Raw genomic sequence first — 16,020 nt, forward strand, 5'->3', positions numbered from 1 at the left:
GGGCTCTTTAGCTTTTAATAATATATTTAATTTAAGTCATTTTATAACAATTATTGTTTGAAGTCTTTATTTTATTTTATTTTATTTTTTAGGATGGACTCCTTCGGTTGGTCGGATGTGCAATGATATGCCCATCTTTAGGGAATGATTGAAATGCTTATTTTCGCGTTTAATCGAGCTTGTTCATTTAAGCATTCATAAATAGTTTGTCGTGTCAACTACAATTCCTGTTAGGAGGGGGATCAGGTTGGATGAGTCGAGAATAAGTCTGGCCCATTAGTCTATTTAGAGAAGGAAATCAGATTAAAATGTGGGACTTATGATCTTACACAGCAAAAAATGCAGCCCATCTAAGAGTGTGCATGACTTGATATTTAATTTGATTTTTAAAAATGACATTTATGTGAAATTTTAAAACACATGCACTATTCTAGAAGTGAGATATTTTTGGATTTAGTTTGATTTAAGCTCGCGCAACATTTTCAAACATTTAAGATTTGAAAACTTAAGCAAAGTAACACAGCATATGAAGACATTTAAGATTTATAAATTTGGACTGATCTATAGAGATTTTTTTTTCATTTGCACAAATGTGTTATCTGTAAAGAATCTGCAAATGTTTCATTCGGGCCTTTAGTTTCGCCTTTTTCTGCAAGTGCAGAGGGATTGCAAATCCTATAACAATGGAAGACAACTTACATTTTGACTATATATTTGAAATTATGCATATCTCCTACACTTAGCTTGCACTTAAGTGCTCAAGAGGACACCCATCCATAATCGTAATGTTTGGTTTCAAATAGATTTGTTTGCATTTATAAATGAGCTAATGCATACACCATTGCTTTCATTCGAGCTCTTTGATGAGTTGTCAAGTCTCTTGTAAATTATGTACAAGTCCTTTTTAGTGTTCTTTTATCTCTATAGGTGAACTAGTGAGTTCGTTACTGGCTTCATCCAAGCTCATTGATGAGTTATCAAGCTCTCTGATTGTGGAAAATTTCATGTGGGGGCCTTAAAAGTCACATTCTGTTTACTAAATGTGAAAGCAAGACGTTGAATTGACTTATATCTTTCTCTCTTCTCCTCTTTTTTTTTTGTTGCAAGAGATCCCCTCTCTCTCTCTCTCTCTTCAATGATTTTTCTCTTTATATTTGCTTTGCCTATGATTGTAGGATGTTAGAGAAGAAAAAATTTCATGGGTTTATATGGTGAAGAATTCATCTGTTAACATCAATGATCAATGTTAATTAAATATTTTTGTACCCACTATAATGAACATTTGTTAATTTATGATAATCCCCATTTATAACTTTATAATAACTTCCACTTAAACCTTTGTAGTAGCCACTATCTAGGACTTTGTAAAGAGCCATTATTTAGACTAATTAGAAAAATGAACCACACTTAACATGGGAAATGCTTCACTATAGCATGGTTCAACTATTGTGAGACATGTTGAAAATTATATCATTAGCACATTTACTTAAGGGGATATGATAATCTTACATGTGTTATAGCTGCAAACACAAACAATTATCTCTATAATGATCTCTCAACTATTCAATTATAACTATCCTAGCAAATCACATCAATTATGAGTAGGGAGGGGCAATGAACATCTTGCATCGCCATTTATGCTCAACTTTCTATTCTATTTATAATGATTTCAACTATAAAGTATGGAATTGCAATGGCTATTTCTAAAATGAAATGGATCTCTTCATTACTATAGTCGTCCTACAAGAATTTCTTTTATGTTTCTCATACCTTTTTACTCCAAAATATGAAGGAATATAATTGAGAGGAAGTTAGAGGGTTTTATATAAGAAAGGAGTACAATTTGAAGAATTCAATTTCCATGCAAGTGTTTATGAATAAGGAAATACATTATATGATAAATGTAAAATACAAATTCTTAGAAATATAAAAAAAAATAGTAAATAGAATAATTGAGCAAACAGACCAACAGAAACATACCCAAAAAAAGTCGGATATGAATCATGGAGATCTGAATAGGGAGAAGCCGCTACTAGTTTCAAAATATGAATCACACAAAACGCTCAAAAAATTTTTTCAATTTCTTGAGAAGGATACATGGATTTTTTTTTATTTCAGAAAAGATAAACCCAAAGGATAATATGATACCCTCAACTACTATATTAAAAAATGAAGAATATACTAAAAAAAAAAAAAAAAAAAAAAAAAAAAAATACAGTAATCCCAAACAACCCTAACAAAAAATGATACTGAACTTTTAAGAGGTAAAGCCTATTATTACTACAGACGATCATCATCTAACATAAAGCTCCATCTTGTCCAACCTCACCGCCGGCACCGCAAAGAGCTATAAAGCTCCGTCTTGTCCAACCTCACCGCCGGCACCGCAAAGAGCTGCTCCGTCTTCCTTAAAACCGTCCCAAACCTCTCCTGAAGATCTAGCGACTTCCCCTCCGGCAACTGCCAGTCGAACGAATGCAATAGAGATGCCAAAATGTAAACAACCATCTTCTCTCCCATTGCAACTCCTACACACATTCTTCTCCCCGCCCCAAATGGCATGTAGCAAAACTCATTCCCTCCAAAAGAAAAACTACTCTTTTCCTTGGCAGCTTCCAACCACCTCTCCGGCTTGAACTCCCCTGCATCCTTCCCCCAAAAACAGGGATCCCTATGAATGGCCCACGCGTTGACGAAGACGGTGGTGCAAGTGGGAATGGAGAAGCCGCCAACGGCACAGTTAGAGCAGGAACTGGTGGGTAGAGTCAGAGCGCTTCTTTGGTGACGGCGCATAAGTGGCGGAGTTAAGAGATGTCTGACTCTTCAACGACGCGATGCTTTCCAACGACGGCGTCAAGCTCTTGCTGAGCTATTCGCATCTTCATTGGGTGGTTTAACAGCTCCGCCATTGACCATTCTATAGCTGTAGTAATGTTGTCTGTTGCTCCCCCGACGAGATTCTGCGATGTTAATAAATTCATGTTAGTTTTTTGGAAGGATAATCGACCCATTTTATTCAGTAAATTGATCCAACTTTGCTTGGATTTTAGCAAAAATGGCAGCTTTTGGTATAAATTCGTTTTAGAATCATCAAATAAGATCTGTGATTTAAGAAAAACAAGAATTTGGATCCTGAACTAAATTTGACTATATAAGTTTTAAAATTTTAAATTTATTGTAATATTAGTACAATTTATAAATAATCAATCAGCTCTTATTTTATATACTCTTATTCAGGATTATACATATTGAAAATAATATAAGCTTCTCAGGGTGGAATTTACTTTTTTGTTTAGCTTTTATTTATCTCATGTAGTCAATTAGACTGTCCCTATATGCTTATTTGTAGCAGATTTTTTATGCTGTAGTGCTTTTTATATGAAACTGAAACTTTGTAGTTCACTCTTCGAATTAGAAATATAAATATTTTTAATTTTGCTATTCTTTTGAAAATGGTTAGATTAATTAATGCTATCGCATTGAGTTTTAATTCATATTCAGAAATTTATTCACTATTTTTGTCGGTTAACAACTATTTTTGCCGGTTAACATTCATCTTTTGTGAAAGTTCAACTGTATTTTTTATCTTTGTTTTCAACAGGCTGTTGTCAGAGTATTTTCAACAGGTTGGTGTCAGAGTATCATTTAAGAATTAGTAAAGATACAGTTAGGGGTGTAAACGAACCGAACACGAACGAACAGAGCTTGTGTTCGTGTTCGGTTCGTTTGAAATTTAGTTTGTTTGAAATAAACTCGTGTTTGAAATTGTTCGTGAAGTTACTGTTCATGTTCGTTTCTTAACGAACGAGCTGAACACAAGCTGTTCGCGAACGACGAGCCAATTTGACATCCTTAATATTAAGATATATAAATATTATATTACATTAATTATATAACTTATATTATATAAATATATAATATGTATATCAGTATATTATTAATATAGTATATTAATATACTATTATTATTATTATTTTACTATATATTATAATTTATAAAATTTAATTTTTTGAATATCATAAATTTTTTATATATAATTATTTTAAATTATTTTATATTTCGAACAATAACGATTCGAACCCGAATGAACGCATCACTGTTCGTGTTTGGTTCATTTAACTAACTGAACGAAAAAAATTTATTCATGTTCGTCTCGTCTACTTATCGAGCAAATCAAACACAAACTCATTGACGAACCGAACACGAACTGTTCGCGAACAACGAGCTTTTTTGACAGCCCTAGATACAGTGATAAAGTATTATGTAGAGAGATTTGTAGATAAAAAAGATTTTGATTTTTAGAAGATGCACTACATCAAAATTGTTAAGTAGCATCTGAAATATTTTTTACGCAAAATTAGCGACTGATTAGCGTCCATTAGCGTTGCACCGCGGTCCCAAAATTAGAAGAAATGACGTTAACTAGACACTAAATTCACTTAATAGTATTAAGTGAGTCGGCCATATCCTATGCTATTCCGACGCTAGAGCCCTAAAATATGGTTCATGCGAACCACAGCTCTACTTCGCGGGCTCCTTTTCCTTCGGCTTCGTTCCTCCGTTGTCTCCTCGGCTTCTTCGGAAAATCTAACTCCGTTTCACTGCTATAACCCCGTCCAAGGTGAGAATTCTTCTTCCACGTCTTCAAGCTTTTGTTTAGTGTAAGTTTTCATTCTTTTTTCCCTTGTGTAAGTGTCGAATCGAAAAAACATAGGTTTTCTAATTTTTTTTGTTTCCATTGTTAGGTATGCAATGCATATATTGTAGTGTAAAAAATTTTGATGTGAAATACGAAAATACATAAGAAAATTGTGGTATGCATGTAAATATGAAAATTGGGTGTGAGATATGTGAATGCATTAGAAATTAGTGCAATATATGTATATGAAAATTTAGGTGTGAGACATGCTATGTATGTAAATATGAAAATTTAGGTGTGAGATTTGTAAATCAGATATGCTAGAGGGCCAAGAAGCTTGGCAGAGATCCATCCACAACAATGTCGCATGTCCTTACACATCAGCACACGGGCACACAACAGTGGGTATACGACCACTCTCGTCGTGTCAATGTAAGTGTTAAACATTTAATTGTATCATTATGTCAATTAATGTTTAAAATGCCAACTACTATTTGAATTTTTTTATGCAAGAGGCTTACGAGTAGGTCCGGGAGAGAAAAAGGGAGCTGGCGAGACAGACCTCACCATCTATTAGCAGTGGTAGTTATTCTATCACTGTGCAGTCCGAGTATAAGTTGTGGACACAGACAATGGGGAAGAAAAAAGGGATAGTGTAGGGCCTCAGAGAAAATGGGATGACTTTCGAGGCCACGTGCTCACGAGCAGTTGTGGGTGGCCCTAGCTCATTACAGGTTCAGCACGAGGAGCTTGTCAAGCGTGTGATGATCTCAAGCGTGTGAAGATGATGAATGAAGAGCTTCGATAAGTGTGTGAGGCCAACATCTCGTTACAGTTATCGTAGTACGTCTGACGAAGAGTTTTGATCGCCCGCAAGTGGCACATGCGTCCGGTCGAGCAGGAGGAGTAGGATGATGATGAGGAAGAAGATTAAGTTTTTTTCTGTATTTGATGTTCCTCTGACATAGGGGTTGACTTTATGTTTTTTTTATTTTTGTATTGTACGAACTTTCAGTTTCTTGTGTTGTGAATTCTGATCAGTTTAATCCGTTTATATTAAATCTAATTTGGTATCATTATGTGTATGTTGGAGATTTCTTTTATGAGTTGTGATGATAGATAAATATTATATTATGATGATTGTGTTTGTTATGTGCATGTACGTGGAAGTCTAATCGTTTTGTTGATTTTCTTTTTTTTTTGTTTCTTATAGAGAAGTGTCAGAAATTTCTGACACTAACACCTGCAATCAACCAAAGATACTAGCAGCCGCTAAAACAATTTAATAGCGTTGAAATTAGACGACGCTGATTGGTGTCGGATATGACAAACACTAATTAGGATCGTCCCTATTCGACGATAATCTTCGTCGTTCATGTTCAACGCTCTTGCGTCGCTATGTCAGAGTCACTTGCATGTTTGACGACATTTTTTAGTGACGACTAATTTCGACGCTAATCTGATGCATATTAAAGTCCAACGCTAATGTTTACACCAAATATATTAACGAAGCCTATTTTAACAATAGAAAAAAAATGCTTTTTGGATGCAAATCTGAATTTGCGTCGGAGAACAAACCGATTAGTGTCGGAAATGTCTGACACTAAGTAGGATTTTTTTTTATAGTGATAAAAATAGAAGTAATACTGTTAGTATAATCTGAATCTAAATTGCCTGCAAGACTATACAATCAAAAACAGATTAACATTGAGGAAAAAGGTGTTTTAATTTGATCATCTTATGTTTAGAAGATAAAGTGTTTAGAAGATGATTGGTGTAAATTGTTTTAGAATTATGGAGGAAATTTGAGAAATTGTAGATGCTTTTCAATTGAATATACTTGAAGGATAAACTCATCGATTGTACAATGGAAGACAACAAACTCATTAATGTCAACTTGGTTTAGTTCGTTAAGTTAGTCAGGGAATTTTAAAACATGGATGTTAAGATTGAAGATAAGGATTAGGCTATTGTATTGATTAACTCATTGTTCAAATTTATTAAGCATTTTTAAAGAAACTTCGATGAGAAGAAAATCACTATCGTCAATAAATTCTAGAATGCTATCTTCAATGATCTTATATATGAAGGTCTCTAAAAAGAGTAATCATGGTGAAGATTTGCATATCCATGCATGATCTTCAAAAGAGAAAAAAATTCCAAGAAGCATAAGTTTAAGATTAGAGATTGATCAATATTAGAGAAAAAAATAAGAAAATATGATGCGTGTTGGAAGGTCTGTTGCGGTAGAGTAATGAATTGTCTTTTTAGTATTGAACAAACACCCAACACACACTTACGTAATTAAACAGAAGTATGCAGTAAGAGATACCTCAGTTTTTAGGTAAAACATCTTGGAAAAAGCCTAAGGACCTTGCCATGTTAAATAATTCACTATGAGTTGTGAGTACACAAATATGCTCTTGTTATGAATTATGAAAGATAGAGTTATAAAGATGTCATTATAAAATTACAACAATATTTCATCGATAATAGTTATAGTTTGACTGCAATGAATATGAATCTCAGTGATAACTGGTTGCAAGCTTTTTAGTCAATTGGTATGAAAGCAGTAGTTAATTGTGAATGTTGTAGATAGTGGTTGTAGTGTCAGCTTATTTTATTGACCGCAGATAAAAGCCATGATAGCAGTTAGCTGTGTGGGTTGAAGATAGTTGTTTCAAAGCATCAATTGGCCATAGAAGTCATAATGGGAAGCTACAGAACCTGTGATCTACGTAGACCATATTTGGTTGCATAGGGGTGAGCGGCGATAACATTGGTAGATCGCAGAGGTTAGCGTTTGGAACAATATGAGTTGTGGGTCACATTGGTCGTAGTTGTTCATAAAAACCATAACTGACAGTTGCGATAATGACTACAGTTTGCAGAGGCATGAGTCAGTAGATGCATGAGTAGTAAGTAATGTAGGCGGTAAAAGTGAGCTGTGATGATATTTGTAGACCACAGGGGTCGGATTTGAGAACTGCATGTACTGAAATAACATATATAGGCTGCACGGGCTGAAGTCAGGGGTTGCACAAGTTGAAAGCCACATAGATTGTGTTGGTCGCTTGGACCATAGTGGTGAGTTGTGATGATGTTCATAGGCTATAGAGACTGAAGTCGGAAGCTGCACGAGTTGTGTTCCAAGTAAGCCTTAGTCGATCATGTATGCAAGGTGCATTATTTTTTTGCAATGTACACTAGGATATCATAGTGCACACTGCGATTCTACAAGAAGATTCATCACAAAGAGCAAGTGGTGGCTGATTGTGTTCTACGATGGCAGACTAGCGGAGTGGGAAAAATTTGCTGGATTTTTAGTACAAAAATGACATTGTGCTTCAGCTCATTCTCCTGATCCTTCATTAGGCTCAGCTCTTTGTCTCTCTAAAGAGGGGGATATAGCTCTATTTATATAGTTTAGGAAATGTCTCTCTACAAATAAGAAATGAATCTGAATAACTTTATCAGATGGCTCAGAGAGATTTTCCTGATTAGATGGCATTTGGTAAACCATTGAATGCAATAATGAAGTCAAAAATTAAACAATCTTGCGCTCCTCCAATTTGTCTCGCCAAGATGTTCGATTTGACTAAAAGCTTAATAGATTTGGAATCTGTTTGACCTTACAATTATGCACTAAGAACTTGCAAGAGTAGTTTAAAAGCTTGATCTATGCTTAATTTGCTCGATTAGATCAATTTTGGCATCATTGGGTCTATCTCTTCGAGCCAGTCTGTTTGACTATAAGTTTGCTAAAATTAGAATTCTTGAGGATTTTTAATTGAAGTTAGAATGTTTCTAGGTCAAAAAATTACCTTCTATTCGAGCCAGTCAGTTTAAATATAAGTTTGCTAAAATTAGAATTATTGAAAATTTTTAATTGAAGTTAGAATGTTTGTAGCTGAAAAAATTATCTTTAAATTCAGGCAATCCATTGAAATTTTGTGTCTGATGATGAAAATTTGTTGAAGGCATATGTCTCGCATCCTAGTGGGGCTCCCCTATGTCGCGCCCGACACACCTGTGTGTGTTATTTTTTTCACGTGGTTTGCAATCAATGATGCAAAATCATGCAGATCGCACGCAACAGCATCTAATTGTGTGAAATCAGGTGGTTCTGAAGGGTTGCTGCAGCAACACTCAAATTCTGGTCAATTTTTTGCAATTTCATGGTTTCCTGCTTTTGGGGCCATTTTGAGCCTATTTGGAGGAGGAAAGAGGTGGAGTCCCTCTCTGAAGTCCACCAACATGCTAGGAGGTAATCAATGTGGCTTCTAGAATAAAAAGAAGTGGAGCACCCCTGTTTACTTGTGCAATCAACAGGGCTCCCATAAGAAAAAATGGTGGAGCAGCTGGATCTTTTGTGTGTGTGTGTGTGTGTAAGCAAAAAAAGGAAAAACTAAAAAAAGTCTATAATATGAGTGCTTTTGTACGTAGGTACACTACGTGCAGTGCAGGATTGATACGCAACAACGTATGAAACCCCACGCCGCATAGGCTGCTGCAAAAATAATTCAATATTTTGAAGGCTAGTAGATTATTTGGTCATGTGGGCACCAAATAATTCGTTCCCATTTGGGTCGAAACTCAGTGTGCTTTAATTGATCTGAAGTGCCCGCGCCACGGGATTCGAACCCCCGACCCGAGGAACTTACGCCAGAGGCCGCACCAATGAGCCGAGACGTAGAGCACAACTATATATATATATATATATATATATATATATATATGTATTTAAGGTATTTTCATGTGAGGTATTTTCATGTGATATGTACTTTTATGGTATTTTCATGTGATATGGTTAGTCATAAGCAACTTTGAGATTTGTACTTTCCATATCAAGCAATTTTGTTAAGTTAACGAGGTATTGACCACATCCATGATGTGGGACATTAGAAACTCTAAAGAATTGTGTATGTTGATCTTTTTTTATTTTTTGAAATCATTTAATGATTGTTGGTTGTCTTGTATTGATGTTGAAGAGTTTGATTTCATGTTGCTCTAAAGCTGTGCAGCGTTGATACCGTAAAGAAGTCTTTCGAGAGAGAAAAAGAAAGAAAACTGATGTAAAGTTCCAGGAGAAGGAGCCTCAAGGTAGCTAAGTGAAGTACTCCGTGCAACCCTTATTTTATTGCTTAATTCATACATAATAACGTGGCAAGCTTCTAATTAAAATAAACCTAAAGGGTAAATGACATTACACATATAAGTGCACTCAAATCTAATTTTATTTTCTACACAGAGAATACCTTACACTTAAAGCATAAATATTCATAGACTAAGAATAGAGCTCCGGCTTAGCTAATCTCATCGTCGGCACAGCAATGAGCTGCCCCGCCCTCCTCAAAACAGTCCCAAACTCCTCCTCAGAATCCATCGACGCACCCTCTGGCAAATGCCACTCGAACGAATGCAGGAGAGAGGCAAGCATGTAATGAACCACTCTCTCTCCCATTGCAGTCCCCGCGCACGCCCTTCTCCCGGCTCCAAATGGCATGTAGCAGAATTGATCATTCCCTCCCACATAAAAGTTGATTTTTTCATTGCCGGTTTCCAAGAACCTCTCCGGCCTAAACTCCTCGGCATCCTTTCCCCACAAACAGGGATCCCTATGAATGGCCCACACGTTGACGAAGACGGTGGTGCCGGCGGGAACCGAGTAGCCTCCGATGGCACTTTGAGAGCTTGGGCAGTGAGGGATGAGCAGAGGAATTGCAGGATGGAGGCGGAATGTTTCTTTGACGACCGCACATATGTAGCGGAGCTGAGGGATGTCAGACTCTTCCACGACGCGGTGCTTTCCGACGACTGCATCAAGCTCTTGATGTGCTTTCTGCATCCTTGTTGGGTCGCTTAACAGCTCGGCCATGGCCCATTCTACGGTAGTGGAAGTGCTGTCGGTTCCTGCTCCTATAAGATCCTGCAATGAAAGATAATCTATGTAATCAGAAGAAAAATCACTGACGAAATTTTGTATTTTTGATAAAGTTTGTTTGAATTTTGGCTTTGTTATCTATTTTAATCGAGGATTACAATTTTTAAAATTTATTTACTACTTTTACAGACTTTTTTTGTAGCCTTTGCATTCACTTTTTTTCCACTTGAGAAAACTTTACCTAAATAGCATGTAATTCTTAACTCTTTACATGTCTGACACCTAAAATGAGTATTTCGCTTTTGAAAACTTAGTATTAGTGATGTTTTCTTATGGGATAAATTTTAAAAAAAAGCTATCTTTTTTTTTGGAAGATTTACATGCCTATCGCTTGATTCTATGTGTTTACATATCTAACCCCTAAACTTTAATTTTTATGTATAGATCACCTAAACTTTACATGAAAAAGTGTATTTTACTTTTCTTTTAGTTAAAATAATAATATTTTTTATGTGATATGAAAAGTTTGAGGGGTATGAATGTAAGAAAGTAAGATTTGTGCTAAATATGCAATATGCAAAAAAGAAAGAACAGTTATTAATAATGACGAATGAAAAGTTGTGAAAACAAATTTTTAATTATCATTTAGCTTCATTTAGACAATTAAATTAAATTAAATTAATTATATTTTTTTAAAAAATATTCAACATATTATAATTTAATTGTAATCAAATTATTAAGTTAATTTTAAAATTTAATACGAGTGCTCCATAATTTTTAATTGGACCAAATTAATTTTGGGAATTTAATTGACTAGGGCCCAAACAAAGACTCGGTATGCTAAAATGAGGCTTTGACAGGGTCATTTAAACATCTATAAAATTCAGAAATAAACTTTATTTTTTACATTTATACCTGTCAAATCTTTTATATCAAATAAAACTATCATTAGTTAACAAGAAAAATACTTTTTTATGCAAAAGTTTGCTGCCTATATGAAAAAATTGAAGTTTAGATAATAGATATGTAAATAAATATATAGGAATCAAGTGATATATGTAAAAATCTCAAAAAAAATGAAAATAAAATAAAAAGAACTGTTTACTTAAGAATAAGAAGTCAACGTGAAAAAATAAATTAAAAAAAAAACCTGCTGAAGCAATAAATGAAGGTAGTTGAAAGCTGTGAGAAGGAAAAAAAAACTTAACATACATCAAGTATTTAAATCTTATAAATTCATGAGGTTTATTTGCTATATATCTATGTAAATATCTCTTTTTTGATTATATATATGTAATATTTTCTTCCTTCTTCTAAAAGTCATAAGTTCAAAGCAATAGAGCGCTTGAAAGCAAATATGATCGAAAAAAATATTATTTCAGACGAAAAGGCCACCCTAAAAATGAAGTGATCCCCAAATTTAAATTTTTAATTATATGGGAGGATAATTTTATGTTTTTGGCTCTATTAATTTACTAAGTAAAGGTTGGATCTTCATCAATATGATGTGTTAAGTATGAATTTTGATTTGTGTTCAAATCAGTTGAGAATCATTAGGTGTTGAAAGAAGATGCACATGGTAGAAGAACTACGACTCACCACCATCAGTTTATAGGCATTATCCAAGGTGAACGGCGCCTCCGGGTTCCCCATCTCTACGAGGTCCAGTAACGCTTCCAACACATCCCTCCTCCTCTCCCCGCCCGCCATCATCCGCTTCTTTTTCTCCACCGTCATGTCAAGATACTTATAAATCCACCCCATGAGCTTCTTTACCCGCCGCCCTAACCCCTGCGGGTCGAGTGCCGCCACCACAGGAAAAAAATCAGCTACGTTGGGCGCCATTAAGAGTTCTACAACGTCCTCGATCGCTCTCCGGAACTCCTTCCCCTCGCCGGCGCTGGCAACTCGTTCCCCCCACAACATGCTCGTCATCATGTTGAGCATGGTCTTGAACGTGGTCTCCCGCACATCCACAGCCGCACCGGTCCTCGCGCTGGCCAACAACTCCTCCACCGTGCGCCGCATTTCCCTGCGGCGAAACGGCGCGACGACTTCTATGCTGGCTGCGTTGAGCATCTCCTGCACGGCTGTTTTGCGCATCGTGCGCCAGAGAGGGCCGTATGGGGCCAACAGAAGGTTGGGGTTGGAGCCGCGAAAGTAGAAGCGGGCTGCGGCGGGAGTGGCGTGGTTTGCAAAGGCGACGTCTTGATCTTTAAGAATCTGGCGGGCGGCGGACGGGGAGGAGATTGCGACGCAGAGTTTGGAGCCTAGGCGGAGGCTGAGTACCGGGCCGTAGGTGCGGGCAAGGCCAGCGAAATAGTGGTGGAGGTTTCGGTTGATGAAGGGGAGGCTGCCGAGAATCGGCAGGCCGTAGGGACCTGGAGGGAGAGGGAGGTGCTGGTAGGCATTTCCTCGTTTGCGTTTTAGCATGATGAAAAGCAGGAAGGAGACGGCGAGGGAGAGTGCTAGTAGTGCTGCTATTCCTTTATCGGTTGAGATAATTGGAGTACTGATCAACACCATCCTCTCTCTCGCTCTCACGCCCTCTCGCCACCTGCTGGGAATGTTCAACGCTGTAGCTGTTAAGTCTGTCTGGTTTGTGAGACTACTTTTATGTATCCATCTATTTATAAGGTGTGATATCGGATGCTGAATTTATGCCTTTGAGTTGGCGGTCGTATGCATCCAAAGACAATGTCAGTTATTGCTGACAATGAATGTATAGTTTTTTTTTGAGGGGGTGGGCATTTACTTACCCACTACACAATTTTTATATTTTTTTTATAACACCTAAAAATTAAGTATAAAAATCCAATTATGGGTATTAGATATCTAAAAGGGTAGCTATATAAATTTTCATTTTGTTTTCAAGTAAAAGCAAAAACTAACTTAATAATTGGTGTCTTTATAATATATCATTAAATGTGTTTGTTTGTACACCCCAATAAAAGAAGTCCTTCCTTTGAAAGAAGCCTCCGATTGTTCATGTTGACGAATATCTTGAAGGTGACCTCTGAAAGTTTTCTATCGGTTCCAAGTCCCTTGGGTGCACAGCGCCACAAGGCTGAGAGGACACCAAGCAGAGTAGTGCCTAGGGGGAGGCTACGACAGAAAAAAATAACGAGGGATCCGTCACCCCTCAGTCGCCCTTCTCCAATTGGCTCAAGTGATCTTTAGATCGAGCTCGAGGCAATCAGTCACAAGGAGGTGCGCCGAAAGAGGAAGGCAAGTAAATTAATTCGACTGACTTGCATCCTACCCCTCTTCAGAAGAAGCAAAAGGGTCTCCCATTTGAGTGGGTTCTTATGCAAGATGAAAGGGAGAATGTGAGCACTAGCTCGTACAGTCGCTTAGCCTTGATTAATCTGAGAAAAGATTGATAGTCGGACTGCCTCGCAACGGCTTTCTACCCTTCAACAATCTTCGATATTTTTTGATCTTGTGCTTTGGAGATAATCCTTATCGAGCAAAGTTTATCTACACTTCTAGCTGAAAGTCCTCCTGGGTACTAATAAAAAATTTTTGCCCACTAAGGAGAGGGTAAAGGCAGCAGAAGAATGGGTGAAGGCGGCTGAAGCCAAAATACTCGGACAGTTAGAGTTGTTGTGGACTACTTGGAGAGAACCAAGCACTGAAGGAGAAGATGTTGATGATGAAGGCGTTTGAGAAGTTCTTCACTGAACTTTCTTCTCACACTCGGCAAGTGTAATTCCTCGCTGCACAACTTACGCACATAGTCACATTCGATGTTGTTATGCTGGAGCACGGTTCACGATTCTGCCTCCCACTCCCTGTGCCGATCACAAAAGCTCACACTCCCGATTTGATCGCAAAAGGTCGCGATCGCGACCTGCGGCTTCCTTAATCGCTCTTGCCTTCCTCTTTTTGGAGTAGCGAAGCATCCCTTTCTTCCTTTCTGTTCGTGATGAAAGCTTCCAGTGTTTAATTAGGGAATACGTCTGGTCCATTAGTCTATTTAGGGAAGGAGATCATATTAAAATGTGGGACTTATAATCTTACACAGCAAAAAATGCAGCCCATCTAAGAGTGTGCATGACTTGATATTTAATTTGATTTTTAAAAATGACATTTATGTGAAATTTTAAAACACATGCACTATTCTAGAAGTGAGATATTTTTGGATTTAGTTTGATTTAAGCTCGCGCAACATTTTCAAACATTTAAGATTTGAAAACTTAAGCAAAGTAACACAGCATATGAAGACATTTAAGATTTATAAATTTGGACTGATCTATAGAGATTTTTTTTTCATTTGCACAAATGTGTTATCTGTAAAGAATCTGCAAATGTGCAAATGTTTCATTCAGGCCCTTAGTTTCGCCTTTTTTTGCAAGTGTAGAGGGATTGCAAACCCTATAACGATGGAGGACAACTTAGATTTTGACTATATATTTGAAATTATGCATATCTCCTATACTTAGCTTGCACTTAAGTGCTCAAGAGGACACCCATCCATAATCGTAATGTTTGGTTTCAAATAGATTTGTTTGCATTTATAAATGAGCTAATGCATACACCATTGCTTTCATTCGAGCTCTTTGATGAGTTGTCAAGTCTCTTGTAAATTATGTACAAGTCCTTTTTAGTGTTCTTTTATCTCTATAGGTGAACTAGTGAGTTCGTTACTGGCTTCATCCAAGCTCATTGATGAGTTATCAAGCTCTCTGATTGTGGAAAATTTCATGTGGGGGCCTTAAAAGTCACATTCTGTTTACTAAATGTGAAAGCAAGACGTTGATTTGACTTATATCTTTCTCTCTTCTCCTCTTTTTTTGTTGTTGCAAGAGATCCTCTCTCTCTCTCTCTTCAATGATTTTTCTCTTTATTTGCCTATGATTGTAGGATGTTAGAGAAGAAAAAATTTCATGGGTTTATATGGTGAAGAATTCATCTGTTAACATCAATGATCAATGTTAATTAAATAGAATAATTGAGCAAACAGACCAACTTAAACATACCCAAAAAAAGTCGGATATGGATCATGGAGAGCTGAATAGGGAGAAGCCACTACTAGTTTCAAAATATGAATCACACAAAACACTCATAATTTTCTTTCAATTTCTTGAGCAGGATACATGGATTTTTTTTTATTTCATAAAAGATAAGCCCAAAGGATAATATGACACCCTCAACTACTATATTAAAAAATAAAGAATATACTAAAAATAAAAATAAAAATATAAAAAAACAGTAATCCCAAACAGACCCTAACAAAAAATGATACTGAACTTTTAAGCGGTAAAGCCTATTATTACTACAGACGATCATCATCTAAACTAGGGCTGTCAAAAAAGCTCGTTGTTCGCGAACAGTTCGTGTTCGGTTCGTCAATGAGTTCGTGTTCGATTCGTTCGATAAGTAAACGAGACAAACACGAACAAATTTTTTTCGTTCGGTTAGTTAAACGAACCAAACACGAACAGTGATGCGTTCGTTCGTGTTCGAATCATTATTGTTTGAAATATAAAATAAT

General features: G+C 36.5%; 2 protein-coding genes across 2 annotated transcripts; both read right to left on the reverse strand.

The window, feature by feature from the left end:
* Nucleotides 1-2,325: 2,325 nt before the first annotated feature.
* Nucleotides 2,326-2,793, reverse strand: LOC110017879 (cytochrome P450 750A1-like). The gene has a single exon (XM_020715036.1). It carries the CDS (start codon nt 2,791-2,793, stop codon nt 2,326-2,328), a length of 468 nt encoding a protein of 155 aa, XP_020570695.1.
* Nucleotides 2,794-9,865: 7,072 nt separating this feature from the next.
* Nucleotides 9,866-13,116, reverse strand: LOC110031412 (cytochrome P450 76C2-like). The gene is made up of 2 exons (XM_020734595.1): nt 12,123-13,116; nt 9,866-10,568 (listed from the first exon to the last, which is right to left on the reverse strand). The coding sequence occupies exons 1-2, from the start codon at nt 13,047-13,049 to the stop codon at nt 9,927-9,929; spliced, it is 1,569 nt and encodes a 522-aa protein (XP_020590254.1). The 5' UTR covers nt 13,050-13,116; the 3' UTR covers nt 9,866-9,926.
* Nucleotides 13,117-16,020: the final 2,904 nt, after the last annotated feature.

The sequence above is a fragment of the Phalaenopsis equestris genome, unplaced genomic scaffold (genome assembly GCF_001263595.1).
Source record: "Phalaenopsis equestris unplaced genomic scaffold, ASM126359v1 Scaffold000002, whole genome shotgun sequence".
Taxonomy (NCBI): domain Eukaryota; kingdom Viridiplantae; phylum Streptophyta; class Magnoliopsida; order Asparagales; family Orchidaceae; genus Phalaenopsis; species Phalaenopsis equestris.

Bases quoted from the DNA above. Each gene is read 5' to 3' on its own strand.
- LOC110031412 (XM_020734595.1), bottom strand. From the start codon at position 13,049: ATGGTGTTGATCAGTACTCCAATTATCTCAACCGATAAAGGAATAGCA. The intron at 10,569-12,122 runs GTGAGTCGTAGT...CTTTCATTGCAG, and splicing joins ATGCCTATAAACTGATGGTG to GATCTTATAGGAGCAGGAAC.
- LOC110017879 (XM_020715036.1), bottom strand. From the start codon at position 2,793: ATGCGCCGTCACCAAAGAAGCGCTCTGACTCTACCCACCAGTTCCTGC.